This window comes from Phocoena phocoena, chromosome 5 (assembly GCF_963924675.1).
Source record: "Phocoena phocoena chromosome 5, mPhoPho1.1, whole genome shotgun sequence".
Lineage (NCBI taxonomy): Eukaryota > Metazoa > Chordata > Mammalia > Artiodactyla > Phocoenidae > Phocoena > Phocoena phocoena.
Window position 1 is genome coordinate 117,016,141 of NC_089223.1, and position 20,904 is coordinate 117,037,044.

General features: G+C 37.6%; 1 protein-coding gene across 1 annotated transcript in view; it reads right to left on the minus strand.

Annotated features, from left to right (window-relative positions):
• The window catches only part of PRSS12 (serine protease 12), a 75,701-nt gene that overhangs the window by 6,409 nt on the left and 48,388 nt on the right, over positions 1-20,904 (minus strand). Inside the window, exons 8-11 of the mRNA XM_065877788.1 lie at positions 20,241-20,382; positions 13,727-13,932; positions 9,707-9,785; positions 8,867-8,989 (exon numbers count right to left, since the gene is read on the minus strand). Coding sequence (XP_065733860.1) covers positions 8,867-8,989; positions 9,707-9,785; positions 13,727-13,932; positions 20,241-20,382 — 550 coding nt within the window. The remainder of the gene's footprint in view (positions 1-8,866; positions 8,990-9,706; positions 9,786-13,726; positions 13,933-20,240; positions 20,383-20,904) is intronic.

Below are 20,904 nucleotides of genomic sequence, written 5' to 3' on the forward strand. Positions count from 1 at the left end.
CTAGGGGCTTCCCTGGTGGCGCAGTGGTTGAGAGTCCGCCCGACGATGCAGGGGACACGGGTTCGTGCCCCGGTCCGGGAGGATCCCCCATGCCATGGAGCGGCTGGGCCCGTGAGCCATGGCCGCTGAGCCTGTGCGTCCGGAGCCTGTGCTCCGCGGCGGGAGGGGCCGGAACAGTGAGAGGCCTGCGTACCTCAAAAAAAAAAAAAAAAGAATACAAATATCCAGGCCACACAGACTCTGAGAACATTAAATTAATAGGGCTGATGTAGGACCATGGGTGATCCAAATTCACAGTCAGTCTGGAGAATTACTGAACCAAAGACTTAAAGGCACGGGCATAACGCCCGCCTCTTCATGCCTGGAATTTCACTGGGTGAAGTAGGAGATGACTAACAGACTGCCATAACACAAACATGTACACATTCCATACTTATACTGTGTTCTCAGGTCAGGTAGATTTCAGCGGGTATTTTTGAATATACTCCCAAATTAATATGCTCACCAAGCAGGAGTTGATATTAACCTGAGAATAAAAATAAAATATCTACCTGACAAGAAGGAAAAATGCATCATTCTTGTTAAAATGAAGTTCCTTATTAGAATCTATGCTTTTGAAGTCGTCCTGATTTAAGAAATGGACCAGCTAAACCCAAGCAGTGATTCCCACACTCCTTTCACTCCAGTTATTCTTAGAATAGATTTATGCTTGGAATTTGAAGAGCATCTGACACAAGACTGGATTAGTTTTCTAACCAAATATTTGTCTTCCAGTGTCACCTCTCCTAGTGAGTGCGATTATATATATATACTTCAGGGATAACACTTTGGCTGAGGTTACCAGTATGATTTTGCACTTTGAAATCATTTTCTATGGTTCTAGGCTTCTCAAGAAAAATATATCAAGGAATTCTTTTTCAATGCATTTTAAGGTCTTTCTAGTTGAGCTTTTGTTATTTTGATACACTTTATTCAAAAACGCTTCTAAAACAAACATTTCAGGTTTTGGCTGACACGCCATTCAGTTGTTTGCTTTGCTGAAATGCTTTCAACTCCCCCTCAAATAAAAATTGGATGAAATTCCTGGACAAGTTTGAGCAAGAGAGGATCTGAGACAGGGCAGTTAGTAAAATCCACTATTCCAATTTCTCTGAGATTCTGGAATTAAACTACAATTAAAATTCTCTAGAATTAGAAGAGTTAATTCAGGTGATGGTCATTTTCTTTATGACAGTCATTTTCTTTCTTTATAGATTCATCTCTTTAAAAAGACAGCATTTTACATCAGCCTGTACACATCTGCTACTTCTAGAATCTTTCCTTTCTCTGTTGTCTGGATGAAACTCAAAAAGTAGTTGACCGAAATTGCTTGTGTAAATGGTTCCAGTTGCTTATGGAGAAGAGACCTTCCCTGTAGAACCTCGCACTGTCCCTTACATACATGTAGTGTGTGTTCAGGAAATGGTTTTAGCATAGTTGATGGTATTGTGTATATCACCAAAGACCATGTTCTTAAGAACTCTACCATATACAAGGTCATGGTGGAACATATGTTAAGTACCACAAACATTTTGTTCTTAAAAAGAAGTCCCGGGCTTCCCTGGTGGCGCAGTGTTGAGAATCTTCCTGCCAGTGCAGGGGACATGGGTTCGGGCCCTGGTCTGGGAAGATCCCACATGCCGCGGAGCAACTAGGCCCGTGAGCCACAACTACTGAGCCTGCGCGTCTGGAGCCTGTGCTCCGCAAAAAGAGAGGCCACAATAGTGAGAGACCCGCGCACCACGATGAAGAGTGGCCCCTGCTTGCCACACTAGAGAAAGCCCTCGCACAGAAACGAAGACCCAACACAGCTATAAATTAATTAATTAATTAATTTTTTTTAAAGGTAAAACTTGAAAAAAAAAAAGGGGGGCTTCCCTGGTGGCACAGTGGTTGAGAGTCCGCTTGCCAATGCAGGGGACACGGGTTCATGCCCTGGTCCAGGAAGATCCCATATGCCGCAGAGCGGCTGGGCCCGTGAGCCATGGCCGCTGAGCCTGCGCGTCTGGAGCCTGTGCTCCGCAGCGGGAGAGGCCACAGCAGTGAGAAGCCCGCGTACCGAAAAAAAAAAAAAAAGTCCCATTACTCTGTGGCTCATCTTTCTAATTATAATGTCTAATAATTTAGATGTTTCTGATTTTCAGAGCAGCATTCTCTGACAATTTCCAGCTTCTTTGGTGATTCTAGGCAAAAAAGTCAAATAGATAAAATCAGGTAAAGCTATATTCTTGATCAAATCAAATTTGCAGAAGAATTACAGAAATGAAAGAATCCTTGTTTTGGGCACATTCTTTCCTCCAAAGTGGCATTTGTTATCAGAACAAGCAATTAAAAGAAATTAGTTTAACATTCAGGAATTTTTCTCTCAATTATATTGCCATACCACCATAGAGAGAGGGTCATTTTACAGTACTTGTAGTAATGATTTAAAGTAGGAAATATAAAAAATAAAGTAGGAAATAGTGGGAGTTCACTGGTGGTCCAGTGGTTAGGACTCCATGCGTCCACTGCAGGGGTCAGGGGTTCGATCCGTGGTCAGGGAACTAAGATCCTGCAAGCCACATAGCGTGGCAAAAAAAAAAAAAAAAAGTAGAAAATAGCAAAAGCAAGCAATTTATATTGTGTAAAATTCATAGGGCAACTGCAGAAAAACTTAATTTATCCAAGTTTCTGCTTCAAACTGCCAATGGGATATTGCATTCCAAAGTCTGTATTAACACTAGGAAAAATGTGAAAAATGGGATAGAAGGCCTTTAAATGGTGATTCACCAACTACCTCAGTTACCCTCGTTAACGTTGGCATAAAAGAATGTTTTGGACACCTCACAATACGTGAAAGCTATGAATGTAGAGCTGGATTACTAGAACTGTCAGCCTTCCAGTAAGGTACCCTCATCATACAGAGACAACTCTATAGGAAATGAGTGTAACAGGATGGTGGATGTGAGTAACTATGTATGTTCTGATCTCATCATCCCCAGGCCATCATTCCTAGATTATTCTGATATAAGGATTACATAAAAGAGTGACTACTCTGTGGGGGCAAAACAAATAAACATAAAAAACTGTCATCCCGTAGAATAAAGTAACACAGACGGTGATAGCAATCTATGCCTATTGTTCAGAATGGCTATTCAAGAGCACTGGCCTACATCATCACTGCAACACTTAGGCACCAAAGGAGGCCCCATGAACAAGAAGCTATTTTATATATTGAAGTCCAGTAGTTAAAGCAGCAGAGATACAAACAGAAAGGAAACGGGGGTGAGAGAGATAATTTCAAAATATGAAATCTAGGTACCCTAGCAGTGGGTCTTAAGTTAGACTCCCAAGAAATCAAAAAAATGGTAACCTCTCAGAACCTGACCACATTGCTTCTGTACTACAGTGTCTACAATTCCAGAGGAAAACTATTTTTTGCAAACTTCAGAGTTTCTGATGATTAAAGGAGGGTTGTTTTAATCCAAAGTCCCTGAACCCAGAAGACAAAATTTGGAGTTTGTTCTAATCACTGGTAACTGTCCTTATGGCTGTCAATAAACTTACTGGAATAAAGATGTGAGGTGTAGCCTCCTTGGGCACTTCAGAACAAGTCTATGAAATCCGGTAAAGGTTACAAACCAAGTCAGATGAACTTGTAACACCTTTGCAAAACAATTTTCTCCCTACTCACATTAAAAGAGTCTTGCGGTCTATCCAAAGCACATCAAAAAGTTGCATATCATAATCTGCTCCTCTGTTTTTTAATCAGCTGTCTATTATACCGCACAGATAATGGGAAGAAACTCAGAATGACGTATGGAAGGAGTTATCTGTTGATCTAGGTTTAAAATACCACCATCCTCTAAAGAGTCCAACATCCTTAAACATACCCACTACCTGGCAACCGAGCCCCCACTTTCATCCTGCATCCATCATTTAGGAGGGTCTGGTATGTGCCAAGTAATAAACGAGACACTTGGTTTATAAACACAAATGAGACCATTACTAACTTGAAGCAATAATCTAGAAGGATCAGGTCAAGGGAGGAATAATGACATGTAAACAAACAAACCCAAACGTGTACCTTAAAAAAAAAAAAAAGACCTTTGAGGGAACTCAAAAGTCAGATCAAAGTTTTCAACCTCAAGTGGAATTTTTGGGCAATTTCCCGACTTTAATACTTTAAGCCTTGGACCCCTAAGTCTATAACTTTTAGCAGAGAAAGATTTACTTGAAAGAGAAGGAGTCTTGAACAAGAGGAGAAAAATCTAAACTGAACGTACTGAATTATTTTGCTTAAATTCTAAGCGCAAGACGGGCTTCTCCAGTTTCTCTGCAGTTTCCTACCTTGTTTTTCTCCACTAGTCAGTGGGATAAAATCATCCTGAATTCTCTACTTTTGCTCATAATAATCTTTGATTCCTTTTTGTGAACCCCAACATAATAAGAGCCAACATTCGTTTTGAATTTTACAGTTTATAGAATACTTTCACATACTTTGCAGATCATTTGTTCCTCACTGTAGAACGTTATTGCCTTCATTTTACAGATGAGAAAATTGAGGCTCCCAGAGGTTAAAATAATTCCCACAAAGTGAAACAATTAACAGTTGGAGGAGCTGGAACTGTAACCTTGGTCTTGATGGCCAGATCCCAGTCGCTGGTTACACAGTACCAAGTTCTATTGATTTCTATCAGGGTCTCTACCTTCTCTCCCTCCTTTTCTTTTCTACCTTCTATCTTTATTACAATAGCCTTATAACCAGTCTCCCTCCAGTTCCTACCACAGTCGGTTTAATCACTTGGTAACATGGACCAATTTGAGTCACTCCAGAAAAAGGCACAGAAGCATGTATGCAAATATTTCTCATATAATTTGAAGCCTGTTCACAGACCCCTGCCCCCAGATCTATCCCATACATCTCCTAAAACTCCTCTGTGATCATATTTCAAGCCTCAAAAACCTTTAGTGTTTTCCCACTGCCTAGTGAATGAAACAGATTCAGCACCCTGGCGTTCCAGACCTTTCCTGCTTCTTTACTGTAAGTCCGCTATACAAATTGCAGATCCACGATCCTAACTAATAACTGGCATCCTTCAAATATGCTTTATGCTTTCTTTCTCACCACTGTGCTCTCAACACGAAACGTTATCTACCTCCAGCCTCTACCAATACACGAATCCAGCCTCTTTGCTTGAACAGACTTCATAACAGAACTCACTCCTCCTCCCACATACAGCCCATCCCAGCTTTGTCTTGTATTAAAGAAATAAAAAGGAAACAACAGACCTCTTTCCTATTTTAAAATGAAAATTACCTTTCATTAGCATTTGTGGTGTTTGAAGTAACAGGTAATGAATTTAATCTGATTCCACACACTCTCGCCTTTCTGCTTGCCTTCCTTAGTGCACCATGTCACTTTGTCAGAGGATGGCACTCGGAACTGAGCACAGTTCTCTCTGTTTGATAGCGACAGTGCTTTTGCCCCCTACAACAGCTTGAGCACAGGACAGAAGAGCAAGCGTCTTGTTGTGTTGGCGCTGTTCTGTCAGGGCTGCCCAAGGCTGATTAACTTTGTGGGCAACCACATGGCATCACTGACTATTAAGGTTGCAGGATGCTAAAACCCATAAGGTCTTTTTCACGTGTGCTGCATTCAAGCCAGGTTTCCTGAACTAAAGGCAGCATTTTACTTCCTCTTTATTCCACATTACTTTTTTTTTTTTTTTTTTTTTGCGGTACGCAGGCCTCTCACTGCTGTGGCCTCTCCCGTTGCGGAGCACAGGCTCCGGACGCGCAGGCTCAGCGGCCATGGCTCACCGGCCCAGCCACTCCGCGGCATGTGGGATCTTCCCGGACCGGGGCACGAACCCGTGTCCCCTGCATCGGCAGGCGGACTCTCAACCACTGCGCCACCAGGGAAGCCCTCCACATTACTTTTTTATTAGAATCAGCCTACCAATATTCTTTGCCACCATGAATCCAATCTTCTAAGATATTACGTGTCCCTCCCAATCTCCTGGCATCAAAAATATGATTAATTTATCATCACTGTCCCGTTTCAGTTTAGTGATTAATATGTTGAACAGGGCAAGGATAAGTATCCTGTTAACTCCATTATAGCCTTCCTCATCATCATTCTTCAAAAGTCCAGACCACATTCTATTCTATCCAGGAGCAAGAGGGTCTTAACCTTTAACGTTCACGAGAATCATCAAAGATGCTTGATAAAAATGTAGGCCCTCCCTGGTGGCGCAGTGGTTGAGAGTACGCCTGCCGATGCAGGGGACGCGGGTTCGTGCCCCGGTCAGGGAAGATCCCACGTGCCTCGGAGCGGCTGGGCCCGTGAGCCATGGCCGCTGAGCCTGCGCGTCTGGAGCCTGTGCTCCGCGACGGGAGAGGCCGCAACAGTGAGAGGCCCGCGTACCGCAGAAAAACAAAACAAAACAAAAAAAAAATGTAAACTCCCGGGTCTTAGCTCCAAAGATTCAGTAGATCTGGGATAGGGGCCCAGAAATCTGGATTTTTAATAAGCTGAATGTATTGGGTTGGCCAAAAGGTTCATTCGGGGTTTCCCGTAACATCTTACAGAAACACCCGAATGAACTTTTTGGCCAGCCCAATACCTAATATTGCGGTGAAAAGACCACACTTTAAAAATGGTACTCTAAACTTTTTTCGATCCCATATGTCTCCCTCCTCTGGGTTCCTATAGCTGCATTAAAAACTCATGGTACCAAGGGTCCTATCCATCTTATTCTCCGAGATATTTCTAGCGCATGGCACATTCCTGGGAACATTACAGGCTCAATAACTTTTTGTTAAGTTAATAAATGAATCTTTATTGTCTGTGCCATTCATGTAACACAGGACTATATTAAACCCACTGGTATATAGGTGAACTCTCAAACTCAATTATTACCGCAGAAATGACAAAGGCTATGTAAAATACAGATTTGTGTCTTCTGCAGCACCTTGAACATGGAATATTAGTCCACAATATTTATCAAAATAGATAAGAGGAAGTGAATAGAGATTCTAGAAACAAAGATACATGAGAACTTGGCAAACAACACCGTTGACATAAACCAGCTGGTAAAGAATGGAATGTTTAGTTTTAAAAGGTACTGGGAAAACTAACTATCCATAAAGAAAAATATAAAATTAGGTCCCTTCCTTACACCATATACCATACACACACACCAAAAAAACTGTAAACAGATGAAAAATCTAAATAGGAAAAGCAAAATTGTAAATTTTTTTTGTAAAAAACTACCATCTTCACATGGGGCTAAAGAAGAATTTTTAAAATAAGATATACAAAGCTTTTATAAGACCTTAAAAGTTGACACATTTAAATATATTAAAATTAAAACATCTTCATAAGAAAGAAACCTTAAACTAGGGAAAGGACATGCCCCAGATTGAGAAAAGTTATTTGTAACACATAATAACAAAGATTCTGTACAAAGAATATATCCCAAAATATGTTTAAATCAATTACAAAAGACAATCGAATAGAAAAATAAGCAAAGGATGTGAACAAATAATTCATGAAAGAGGAAGACACTAATCAGGAAAATAGAATTAAAAAGAAATCCGAAAACTCTAAGACTGGCAAAAATTGAAAATGTTGATGGTATCAAGTTGGGGTAGGGATGTGAGGAAACAGTAACTTACACATTGCTCTGATATAAACTGATACAGTTACTTTAGAACATAAGTTGGTAGTGTCTAGTAAAATTGAACGGCACCCATACTCCAGGACCCAGCACAATCCTCCCACATGTCTGTACCAATGAGACACGTAATGGATATCTAATGCAACATTGTTTTTTAATAATGAAAGAATGGAAACCACCTAACCTTCCACCAGTAGGAGAATAAATAAACTGAGGTTGGTTTCGTCTTACAATAGGAGTTAACACTCATATGGCAGTTAAAATCTACATGGATGGATTGTAAATACACAATGAAGCCATATATTTTCGCATATGATAAAATACAAAACAAATTTTTGGTTGTAACAATTTTTCAACACTATGGTACATGTTTTACTTAAAACATTTTATGAGTAATTTTAAGTACACAGAATAGTGAAACCCCTTGTACTCATCATCTTGATTCAATAACTATCAATATTTGCTAAGCAATGGTATACATTTTTAAATACTAAAATTTATGCTGAGGAAATGGCCATTAGCCAGGGCCCACAAAAGAGCACAGGACAAGGAGAAAGGACCACTAGGTTCTAGTGCAGGTGCTGTCACCATAAGCAGTGTGACTCTGGCACACTGAATCTCTCTGCATGGCTTCCCCTCTGAACTGGGAAAACTTCAGATTGGGCTGATAAAATTCCTGGGACAAACGGAAATAATCAGGATGCAACCTGACATGTACAAATAGAGAAATCTAAAAGACACAGAACACCAAGAAGACCCAAAGGTTCTAAAATTCAAATCAAAACACTAAACCTGGACTCCGTATTCCTTACCATTCATAATCAAATAATCTGAGGTCTCTTCTAGCAATATGGGGATATGATTTCATCCTCAGATATGTTCTTGGGGGAAGCACAAACACAGCTGCCTCCCCTTCAAAAACCGATCTTGTCTTCTCCTTAACTCTGGAGTTTGCTTTAACACCAGGTAGCAAGTAGCTTCCTGAGAGCTCTGTTTGCTCCTGATGTTTCCCCCTCACTTCCACAGTGCCGCTGGTAGAGACAAGGAAGGCCTACAGCCTGGCTCTGACACCCCAAGTTTCTAGCACGCTGTAGAGCAGGAAGGGATTGGAAGAACTGGCAAATAAGAGCCAAACCGAGTTGTTTGGAAAGGTGGACACATACCTCTTGAAGCAGTGTGCTGCTGTAAGGACCCAGCAGCTACTCAGGAGTGTGGCCCCGCAAAGGAGTCTGCCATCTCCATGGGATGACTTGAGCCGGAGGGACACTTGCCAAGGCCAACCACCCCTAAGAAGAAAGTAAGCCACTCATCAACATCCATAAAAGGCCGAAAAGCAAGGACAGTCATCCAGCAAAACAAGGACTTAGAAGGCTTGCAGGTGGGAGGAAAGAAGTAAAAAGGGGATACTAGGATGTAGACTCCCTTCCTACTTTCAGAATGAATATTCCTACAACTTTGAGCAGACCACCCTGAAGACTTGCCTATAGCATGTGTATGCATCCCACCAAATTCTGACGTTTTTGGAAACAATCTGTGTCTTCTTTATATTTCATGATTTGAAGCATATTTTCTCCCTCACCTAAGCAGCCTGAAGAAGTTTTTTTCTTGTTTTGGCTTGTGGGATCTTAGTTCCCCGACCAGGGATTGAACCCAGGCCACGGCAGAGAAAGCACCGAGTCCTAACCACTGGACCGCCAGGGAATTCCCCGGAAGAAGTATTTAATAAGCAAAGCACTGGTTTTTCACTAGTAAATTCAACAAATAAAAAAATTATATTAAAATGAGTCAAGTCCAAAACAAATATATTCTAAATTAAACGAATTTGTAGTTATACATTTTTTTCAGATTTCCTGTTAGTTTGTTTCTGCCACATAACTTTTCAGCAACCCATCTATCTCATAAATCAGGGGATAGTGAGTTGAAGAACATGGTCTATATAAAGTAAATATAAGTCAAAGGACGGTGAAATTATCAGTGTAATCTGTATTTGAAGAACGTTTTACCTTAAAGAATTTGTCCCACCAATGATCCGCTTCTGCCGACGGTGCAGTAATCTCAAACCACAAACAGATAAGAGAGACTCTGAAGCAGAAAGAGGTTTTTAATTAAACTATCATATTGCTGATAGTGGGGTAAAGACACAAGTGACACATTCCTGATGCTTAGTGACACATTCCCCTGACGCTTCCTCTATTTTAAAGTGCTTTTTCTCTTCAAATTATAGGCTATTTTTCTTACAATAAAAATTAAACTTTTTTAAAAATTTATTTATTTTATTTATATTTATTTTTGGCTGCATTGGGTCTTCACTGCTGCACATGGGCTTTCTGTAGTTGCGGCGAGCAAGGGCTATCGTTGCAGTGTGCAGGCTTCTCATTGCGGTGGCTTCTCTTGCTGAGGAGCATGGGCTCTAGGCATGTGGGCTTCAGTAGTTGTGGCTCGTGGGCTCAGTAGTTGTGGCACATGGGCTTAGTTGCTCCGCAGCATGTGGGATCTTCCCAGACCAGGGATCGAACCTGTGTCCCCTGCATTGGCAGGGGGATTCTTAACTACTGTGCCACCAGGGAAGTCCTATCTTATAATAAAAATTAAAAGTTGTTTTCTCATTTAACCAAGGCAACAATAATTTCACAAGTAGACAAGGAACTTTATGAGGTTTCCTACAATCAGCTCTGTAGAGGTTTCACAGGCTGCTGAATGATTTGGCCCTGTCTAGTACATCATCCTTGTGGTACCCACATCTCCTCCTCTGCTGATTATAGAGATTGTTCGGGAGTTCAGAAATATTAAACAAGAAAACTACAAAAGGCAACAATGCTCTGAATTATTTGATTTTCACAGACAACGCTCTTCCAAGCCACATACACAAATGTAACTCACAGGAGCAAAGCACATTCCCAGGATGAAATTCTGACATAAATTTACATTTACTCATATAGCATGTTAATATATGGAAAGGATTTACTAAGCCAATTTAAGTGGCAAATTGTATTTAAGGATATATATAGTCAAACTTCTCAAGATAACAGAATTCTGTCAAAAGCATAAAAAAAGAAGAGTTAAACTAAAAATATATGAAAAGGTGGTGTATAAAAGAAGAGTAAATAACTATGACTAGCTTTAAAAATAATTTTAGAAAGTAGGAGAATCTATATGGGGATATGCTGTTTCTTTGGTTAAGTACACGTGTATAAAGTATAGATATATACTGTTTTTCTATCTGTGTAAGAAGAGAAGGGTAGGAATTGTGCCTAGACCATGAAAGTCTAGTCAGCACTAATGTTCTCCCATAATAACCAGGTAGAAGGGAGCCCAATATGGAATCAGCACTAGTTATTTCTTCATGGAGAGAGAGGTTCAACAATGTGTACCAAGATCATTAATTTGTCAAAGGATCTCAGAGACATGCCGTCAAACCTTAATCCTCATCTCTTAGGTTATGAGTCCTCTACATGACACTGCAAATTATAAGATACCAGAAAAACAGAAGTTTCCAGTTATGTTCCAAGTCAGGTCAATGTATATAATGCCATGACAAGGAATGATGTAACACTAAGCAAGCAGAACTGGAAGTTTACATCATTCTGGAGTAAAGAAGAAGATTGCAAGAAAGCAAAATCTATTTAAAGCCATAAAACCCATTATTATAAAAAAATTATAAAGTAAAATGAAATTCATTTATAAAAGGATCCCATCAGATGACCAATAACCACTGGCTTGGGTTTGAATCACCTTATAGAAATTATTAGTTCTTGAGCCTCCACACAAAGTCAACAGGTTAATAATAAACCAGATTCAGTAATCCAGCTGGTCTAAGATGAAATTTTTAAATTTCAGATATGGTAGCATTAAGACCATGGAAAGGTATCAAAATAAGCAGTGCTACACCTTTGGAAGGCATTAAAACAAATGTATTAATAATGAAGAAATAAATATGGTATTTCATATTTTAAAATAGGTTTACATAGAAATATGGTAGAACATTTTACAATTACTGAATTTTTATGCTTTTCTGCTGCTTAAGAAATTTTCCATAATCCAAAGAATTAATTATGTTCACTTTGTAACTGTAGTTTAAATTATTGGAGGGAATTTAATACATTAAATTATAGTCAATACTTAGGAAAAATTGGTTTACCAAATCATATTTATGTCATATAATATATATGTGTGTATATATATATATTATATATATATAAAACAAAGCACAAAGGGTTATAAATATTCTTCTCCAGACTCAAAAGACCCTCAGATAGTGAAGAATTATATTAACACAACCAATTTATTTATTGCATTGTCTTTAATGGTTATTAAAAGATGTTAGAAAAAGAGAATGCTCAGATACAGGTGCACTTGATTTTTTTTAATTAATTTATTTATTTATGTATGGCTGTGTTGGGTCTTCGTTTCTGTGCGAGGGCTTTCTCTAGTTGTGGCAAGCGGGGGCCACTCTTCATCGTGGTGCGCGAGCCTCTCACTATCGCGGCCTCTCTTGTTGCGGAGCACAGGCTCCAGACGCGCAGGCTCAGTAATTGTGGCTCACGGGCCCAGGTGCTCCACGGCATGTGGGATCTTCCCAGACCAGGGCTCGAACCTGTGTCCCCTGCATTAGCAGGCAGATTCTCAACGACTGTGCCACCAGGGAAGCCCCAGATGCACTTGATTTTAAGAAAATCTTAAGTATCAAACCATGGATTCTTAATCTACATAAATAAATGACTGTTCTTTTCATAAAACATAACCATAGTTTTCTCCAAAAGAGCTAGTTTTCCCCCTTATTCATTTAAAGCTGTGTTTGTTTCATAAAAATTAAACTCAGAGCTTTTTTTTTTTTTTTTTTTTTTTTAAAATTAACTAATTATTTATTTTTGGTTGTGTTGGGTCTTCGTTGCTGCACACGGGCTTTCTCTAGTTGCGGCGAGCAGGGGCTACTCTTCCTTGCAGTGCACGGGCTTCTCATTGTGGTGGCTTCTCTTGTTGTGGAGCACAGGCCCCAGGTGCGGGTGCTCAGTAGTTGTGGCTTGCAGGCTCTAGAGTGCAGCCTCAGTAGTTGTGGCGCACGGGCCCAGTCGCTCCATGGCATGTGGGATCTTCCCAGACCAGGGCTTGAATCCGTGTCCCCTGCACTGGCAGGCGGATTCTCAACCACTGCGCCACCAGGGAAGCCCCAAACTCAGAGCTTTTAAGAACTCTTCTATTTATATATGTATGACACATCCATTACTGTATTATACTAGAAGATTACTTCTATTTTCCTTACATTTTTATTTTTATTTAAATTTTATTTATTTACTTGGTTGTGCCGTGTCTTAGCTGCGGCAGGCGGTCTCCTTAGTTGCAGCTCACGGGCTCCCTAATTGCAGCAGGCAGGCTCCTCAGCTGCAGTTTGCGGGCTCCTTATTTGCGGCATGCGAACTCTTAGTTGCAGCATGCATGTGGAATCTAGTTCACTGACCAGGGATCGAACCCGGGCGCCCCACATTGGGAGCACGGAGTCCCATCCACAGCGCCATGAGGGAAGTCCCCCCTTACATTTTTAAATTTCAGAGAGTAGAATCTACAAAAGATAATTTTCTTTTTGCAATTAATTTTTAAAATTATCCTTGCTGTTTAAGATATTAATAAGAGTGGAAGAAGTGCCCTTCTCTGATTCATCTTTAAATTTTAATTTCTTCTTTTTATGAAGCAAATATAAATTCTGAATCTTCAAGAATACCAGCAAGTTTGATAGTTTTATTACATCCAGGGAAGGAACGGTTAGAAATGGCTAAGAATGTCAAAAGGGGAAAATCTCAGAGATTACAAAATCCTGTAAATCCACTCCTGCCCCTGAACCCCTTCTCTCCCTTGTGAGTCCCATCCAGTAAAGTTTGTCAAGAACCACTGCCTCTAAATACAAGCAAAAGGAACAAGGGATTGAGTATATTCTTATGGAGGGGAGTTTCATTATCAAAGTACTGCTTAGAATAATGAAGTGTGACTTTGTATGCTTTGACTTGTATAGGCCCCAGAAGCTTACGTACCTTTATTACCGTTACCCGATGCTTTCTTGTCAAAATAATCACAAATAACTCCTGCATCTTCACTGTGGCGGCAGTTGTGTCTTCCAATATCTTGTTTGATACAGTCAGCCAGGGACCTCTCATTTCCTGTGCACTTCACATTATCCACGTGGATGGGTCCTTTTCCTTCCCCAAAATAAGCCATGGTTCTTGCTCTGGCAGGACCCCTGGAAACAGAGCATTCTTGAGGATGTGGAGAATCAGTCAAACATACAATTGAATAAATCACAACATATACCCTCATTCAATTATATTTCTTAACTCATACATTAAAACACTTATTTCATGACTCTGTCAAAAAAAAAAAAAAGCTTGAGCGCGTAATAACTATACATTCTTTGTTTTCATATCTCAGAACTTCTTGATTACATCTTAGCTCCTACTAAGAAAGTCACATTTAATGGCATGTCAAAAATTTATGGTAGTCTTAAACTCTAGTTTAATCAGGAAAAAAAATCACCTCAAAATTTTCTACTCCCTTCCAGAGCATAATACTCTCTTAAAGTTGGTATAGTAAGACTTCCCTGGTGGTGCAGTGCTTAAGAATCCGCCTGCCAATGCAGGCGACACGGGTTTGAGCCCTGGTCTGGGAAGATCCCACATGCCGCGGAGTAACTAAGCCTGTGTGCTACAATTACTGAGCCTGTGCTCTAGAGCCTGCAAGCCACAACTCCTGAGCCTGCGTGCCACAACTACTGAAGCCTGCGCACCTACAGCCTGTGCTCCACAAGAGAAACCACCGCAACGAGAAGTCCGCGCACTGCAACGAAGAGTAGACCCCGCTCACTGCAACTAGAGAAAGCCCGCATGCAGCAATGAAGACCCAACGCAGCCAAAAATAAATAAAAATTAATAAAAAAGAAATTGGTACAGTATTTCCAAGAAAATTACGAGAATTAAATAATTACCTAGGGAGCTAAGAATTTTTAAAGCCTACTTTAGAAGTACAAAAGCACAATTTTTAACTGAGAAAGAGAACACCAGGAATCATGAATAGAAGGCAGACTTAATTTGGTATATCACTTTTCTTTGGTTTCTGTTTTTTTAAATAATATATTACTTCTTTTTAAATATCCAAATACAAAATCTTTTTAGTGAAATATTTCAAACTAACACCATATTCAAAACTCAGCTCCTGCTAAATTAGTGACATAAGAACGGAAAAGTTTTAAAGTTTGAATTATAGGAAAATTATCCTTATAACCTCAAGTTAGGGAAAGACTTATTAAACAAGACACAGATGTATACCTTAAATTAAAAGATTGATAAATTCAACAAAAATTAAATTAAGAATGCCACTTTACTAAAAAACACCCACAGGAAAGTGAAAAGATAAGTTTTAAAGTTGACGAATATATATATATATATGTTGGTGGATGCATTCTCTGATAGAGGGACATAGCATACAATATACAAATAACTCTCAAATTTCGTTTATAGAATAAAAAACCAACAACCTAATAGAAAAACAGGCAAAAGACAGGTTTTAAATCAAAAGAAACTGTCTTATTAAAAATGACAATATGGACCAGATTTCTAACATTAAAATATTCTACTTAGTTAAGATAAGGTTATTATACTTTCCTTATAGTTATGCAAGGAACTCAGGCAAAGTAGTTTACTGATATGAATTATCTGAGGAATTTGCTTGAATATTCCTCTTTCAGCAATGAGACCTGGCCTCACATGCTTGTAGTTGGCAGTACACTCATTTCAAAAATATACCCCATCATTTCTTCTGTATTGGTAACTGCTACTCTGACATAAATTGCAAATAAAAATAAGATTTAACCCATTAAAAATGCTTACAGTCATGGAAGATCAAACAGGTAACTCTAAAGTTACTCTTTTTTGAATCTGAATCGACATTTCTTCAAAGAAGATATACTCATGTACAACAAGCACATGAAAAGATGCTCAGCATCACTGATTATCAGGGAAATGCAAATCAAAACCACAGTGAGACACCACTCACGCCTACTAGGATGGCCATTGTCAAAGAGATGGACAATAAAGAGTGTTGGTGAAAAAAAAACACTTTTGTATCAATTTTGATAATTATATTTTTGTTGAAAATGTACAGTTTCCTAGATAATTGTTCATTTCATCTAGATTTGCAAATTCATTAGCTAAAAGTAGTTCATAGTATTTTACAATTTTTAACCCTCTGTGTATCTGTGCTTATATTCCTTTTCTTTTCTCTAATGTTTACTTGTATTCTCTCCTTAATCAAAATTGTCAGGAATTATTAATCTTTTTAAAAAATGGAAATAATTGCTGACATGTGCATGCATAATGTAGAGCAACTTAAAATTCAAATAGGTATACTTTGAAGAAAATTAAAAACTAATAGCATCCTGAAACTAATATCCCAGATGATTCCCATCAGTTTTGGGTGTGAGGATGAGTAGAGATAGAAGGTAAATAACAGTATGCTAAATCTCTTGATATATTTCAGGAAGGGGAAGTTACAAATAATTTTTGAAATTGGTAAGAAAATATGCCAGTATGTTTGCTAAAATTTTTTTCAAATTTCTAGTAAAACAACAACAATGCTGAAATTCCAGACAACTAGAGAAAGGAAAGAAAGAAAATTGGATTGTTTGCAAATCAGAAAACCGAAGATTACACAAAGAACAGAAAATAAAGCATGATAAATAGCATAAAAGTAGATGACAGATGGAAGTAAACATGTAGAAAATAAAATTAGACTCATTAAATAAAACAAAAGGATGATTCCTTAGTAATTTACCAATCAATGCACAAACTAAAGAGAATGCACCATTTTAGATATATCAACAAGTAGAATTAGAGAACATTTTAACTAATGAAAGTACATAATTAAAGACATTTTCAATGATATAGTGAAATCTAATAAATTTTTTTTGACTTTTTAAAAAATAATTAAGGACTGTGTCACCTATAGAGACTTCTCACTGGACTACAAGCATGCAGTAATTCATAGCTAAGAATTCCAATGAGACAATAGGCTCTAATACATTAGTCTTTAAACTGAGTATCAAGTGCTCCTGGGAGTAGGTGATGACTTTCCAAGGGATATAAGGACTTTATGGGAACTGATATGCAGATCATCAAAACCCACGTGTATTCTCTCCTAAAACTGGTCTTGCTAAAGTCAAGGTCAACTTCTCTTTCAAAATTTCCCTTTTCCCACTGCGCAAAACAAAGGTATATCTTTCACTCATCCCAAATCCAATCACAGTGCATTGCTCCAAGATTTAAAAGACTCTGAAGTGGCCAAAAGAACAATTCAAAATAAATTTTATCCAAGGACCAAAAACCCAACCCCTCAGTCTAGGAAACGGAAGCTTTGGTCAACTTTTCTTTCCTATGTTTAATACTTATTTATCAAATTTTATTTTTTGTTGTTGTTTTTAATTAGTTGTGTACTAGAAATCATAAAATCCTGAGAGGAACTTGTTAGAAGAATTTAATTTCTCTCTTTCTCACTCTCTCCATGTGTGTACACACACACACACACATACACACACACACATACACACACATTTTTAAAAACATAGGACATTAGGATTCTGTGGGGAAAGAAAATTTAAACCACAATTTCAAGGAGAAAAAGGAACTATGTAAAATTTGTGAAGGTGAAAAAAGAGCTTGCTCATGTATTTTTTTAATGAATGACAGAGTATCAAAGCACTATATTTATATTTTATTGGATATAATTAAGAGTGAAGTAACTGTTCTATTTTTAAATGTCATATACAAATATGCCAGAAATTAAATCCTTTGCAGCTATTTAAATGTAAGATAAAAATTAGATATACTTAACTTTAGGTCTCTACTAAGACAATAGGGGTACATCATTTTTAAAATTCTTTTAAGGGATACTACTCTAATAAATACACAGTTCAAAAACAATGTCATATTGAAATATATGCTAATGGATTCATACAAAGTTCAGATAGAATGGAATTTCCATCATGGCTATTTAGTCTTTCTTAACGAGGCTAACTGATATCAACACATTCTCTCTCAACCCTCTAAAAACAATGTGTTCATATGCTAGACTTTGTCAGACATTATGTAATACATCATTAAAGAGTGCCTTTTACTTTCTGTTCACTCTAAGCATATCTATGTTAGTTACCATTCATGTTCCTGGTTTTTATTACTTCATTTCTGTTTCTCCCATTATGAAAAAGCTTTCTAATGCTATTTTGATTCTCAGTGTTTCTAAGGACTAATCCTCAAGTGTGATATAGCTGGCTGGGGGACAGTTCTCTGGAATTCTTATAAATAAAACTCAAGCCTTTTGACAGTTTCAAAGTTTTCTGGATTGATTTCTACAAATAAATTGCTTTATTAAAGACTTTTATTAATCTGAAGTAACATGGGGGAAAAACACCCTGTTCTAATCACATACCTATTTACAATTATATATATGTTCTTATATGAAATTCCATGTCCCCTTGGTGGAAAATTATAAAACATTCAAGTATATTTAGATTGATCAAATATCGAAATGATTTTCTTTTAAATACTATTTGATGGCAAATTGTAGCTTGTGCACTAGAAGATGTCTATCCAATTTGTCACAGTTACATTAAATTACTGAATTATGTGTTAAGAGGCTTTATTTTAAAAACAATTATGAAGTATGATCTTCCTTTAATGCTTTTCTTGATAATTGTTACAGAAATAGTATTGAAAATTGCTACAAACTTTGTTCACTTAATCTAGATTGTTCTTACCTAAATTCACCATTTGAGTTGAATGTAAAATGGACTAAATGATAAGTAAAAAGCAATGAAAAATTTAGAAAGAAATCAAAGTGAAAATGCATTGATGAATATTCTTACAAAATTTTTTTCCTTAAACATGACTTAGACACACAATTCAAGGATCAAATTTGACCTTTTCTTTCATATTTTCCTTCATATTTCCAAAGGTAACACTAGGTTTCTTGGATCACCTCTACCAAAAAAATAAAAGTAAGCCAAAAAACCAGTCTCAAGCAGTATATACTTTAATGGCTGATTTTAGGTAAGGAAATTCACTGGGCATGTAATGTAAGAACAATAATGTATATATGTGTGTATATATATATACATTTTTTTTTCAAATGGAGAACGAAATGTTAGAAATGTAGTCAGCAAAGGAAACTTAAATTGTTGACTGAATTCATCTAGGCATCTAATGTAGATGCTTCCTCCCTTCCTCTATTACCCCATATTTTGAAAGCTGAAAATATGTCACATACCACCAATTTTGAATACTGAAAATCTATATTACAAATAATGGACCCACTAACCATAGGACAAATGGAATTGCAACTAGGTCCAAAACTGAACCGTAAATTGAAGTAGTATCTGAGTAACCAAAAACAAACTCTGACTTAAAACTTCAGGGAAAAAAAAAAACATTTGAACTTTTATCAAAATAGAAATAATTTTAAAAATAAAAATATATTCTGCATAGGAATAACCAGTTAAATTTATCAATATTTAAGATATACATAGATGTGTAATTAAGGATATATTTTAAAATCCAAACCACTATTAGTAATCCAATATAAGCGAGGCAAATTATGTATATTAGCTTAAATTTCATGACCCTCTAAACTGTAACATGTTCCATATATTTGCAACTCCAAAATCAATCAGCCCTTTCACAGTCATTTGCAGACATGCGTAAAGTCTCAAAAAATTTGAGTTGCCCAGCTGAGGTCTTTCTAGTTCAGCTCTCAAACTGGAAATAAGTGTCCTTTCTCACCTCATTTAGTGCCACATTTTTCGTGCTATAACTCATGCCTGAATGAAGCCCATTTAACACACTTATTTTCTCTGTAAGGCATATCACAGCATTCCTTCATTCAAGAATGTTAGACAGCACTTCAGCAAAATTCTTGGGGACCATTTTAAACAGGGAAATCATCAACAAAAAGGTACAGAAAAGGAAAAAAAAAAAAGCACTAGGAGACTGCAAAAAGGGCAATTGTTTGCAAGCACGAGAGCTAAAACAAGAAGGCAGAGCATGGCTTGGTTCAACCTCAGCTCTAGAAGCAATGGCTCAGTATTTTCTAACTCGATGTTCACAGTGACTTTACAGAATGTAACTACTGCAAATAACAAGAACCAACTGTAATTTCAGTAACAGTAGAATCCCTTATAAGGCTGCTGTGTTAGGACATAAATCACAGAGAAAAGGTTAATACCTTCGGCTGACAGAAGCAGTAGAATGAATAGTTAAGAGTTGTTAGACTATTTGTTACTAGATAAAAGCTACATTTCTTAAGTAACATAATATATATTTCTTGTGAGAAAATAGAAAAATTTAAAGAGACTCTACTTCGTATTTCTTTATAATTCTGAATCAAATAAGCATGCTGCCAGTATTTTCAATTGAATCACAGAAGTTAATTTTAGGCAAGAACAAGGATAAAAAATCAGAAATTTTCATCAGATGAACATCCCAAATAGAGTTAGGTTTTCCTTACTTGTAGCCAAGCTGTCGACAGATCACAGTTGCATCCTTATCAGTCCACCCATCATCACAAATTGTTCCCCACTGGCCATTGATAAAAACCTCCACTCGTCCTTCTTTCTTATTTTCTCCATCCATCAGTCTGATTGGAAAACCTAAGTCATGATTCAAAAGTATTAGAAAAACCAAAACAAGCAAACTGACACTAAAGCATGAGAGACTTTATAAAGTACTATTTGTTTGTAAAAGGAGCTAAAAATCAGCTGGGCAATGAGAGAGGGGATGAGAGAGAGAGAGAGAGAGAGGAGAGATACCAATTTAAAGAAAAAACTGTATCTACTTTTGCAATATCTTCTGTAGCCTTGAAGTCAGAGCGCTGATCCTATCTAACTTTGTATTCCCAGCACTTGGAGCGGTGCCCGGCATTACAGTGTATAGAGTACATGTAATAGCTGTTTCTTGAATAAATGAATATATATCACTGTAAAATCGTGGATTATTTTATTACCACTAACTTCCAGTTAGTAAAAGACATTAACTTGGAGTTGCTTTTGTTCTACATCTACTACTCACTTATCCATGAACACACCTAGAAATTTATACTCCAAAGCTAGGATTTTTAGGCAGAATTTTCAGATATACCTTTGCATGCATGAGTAACTTGAATGATGGAAGAG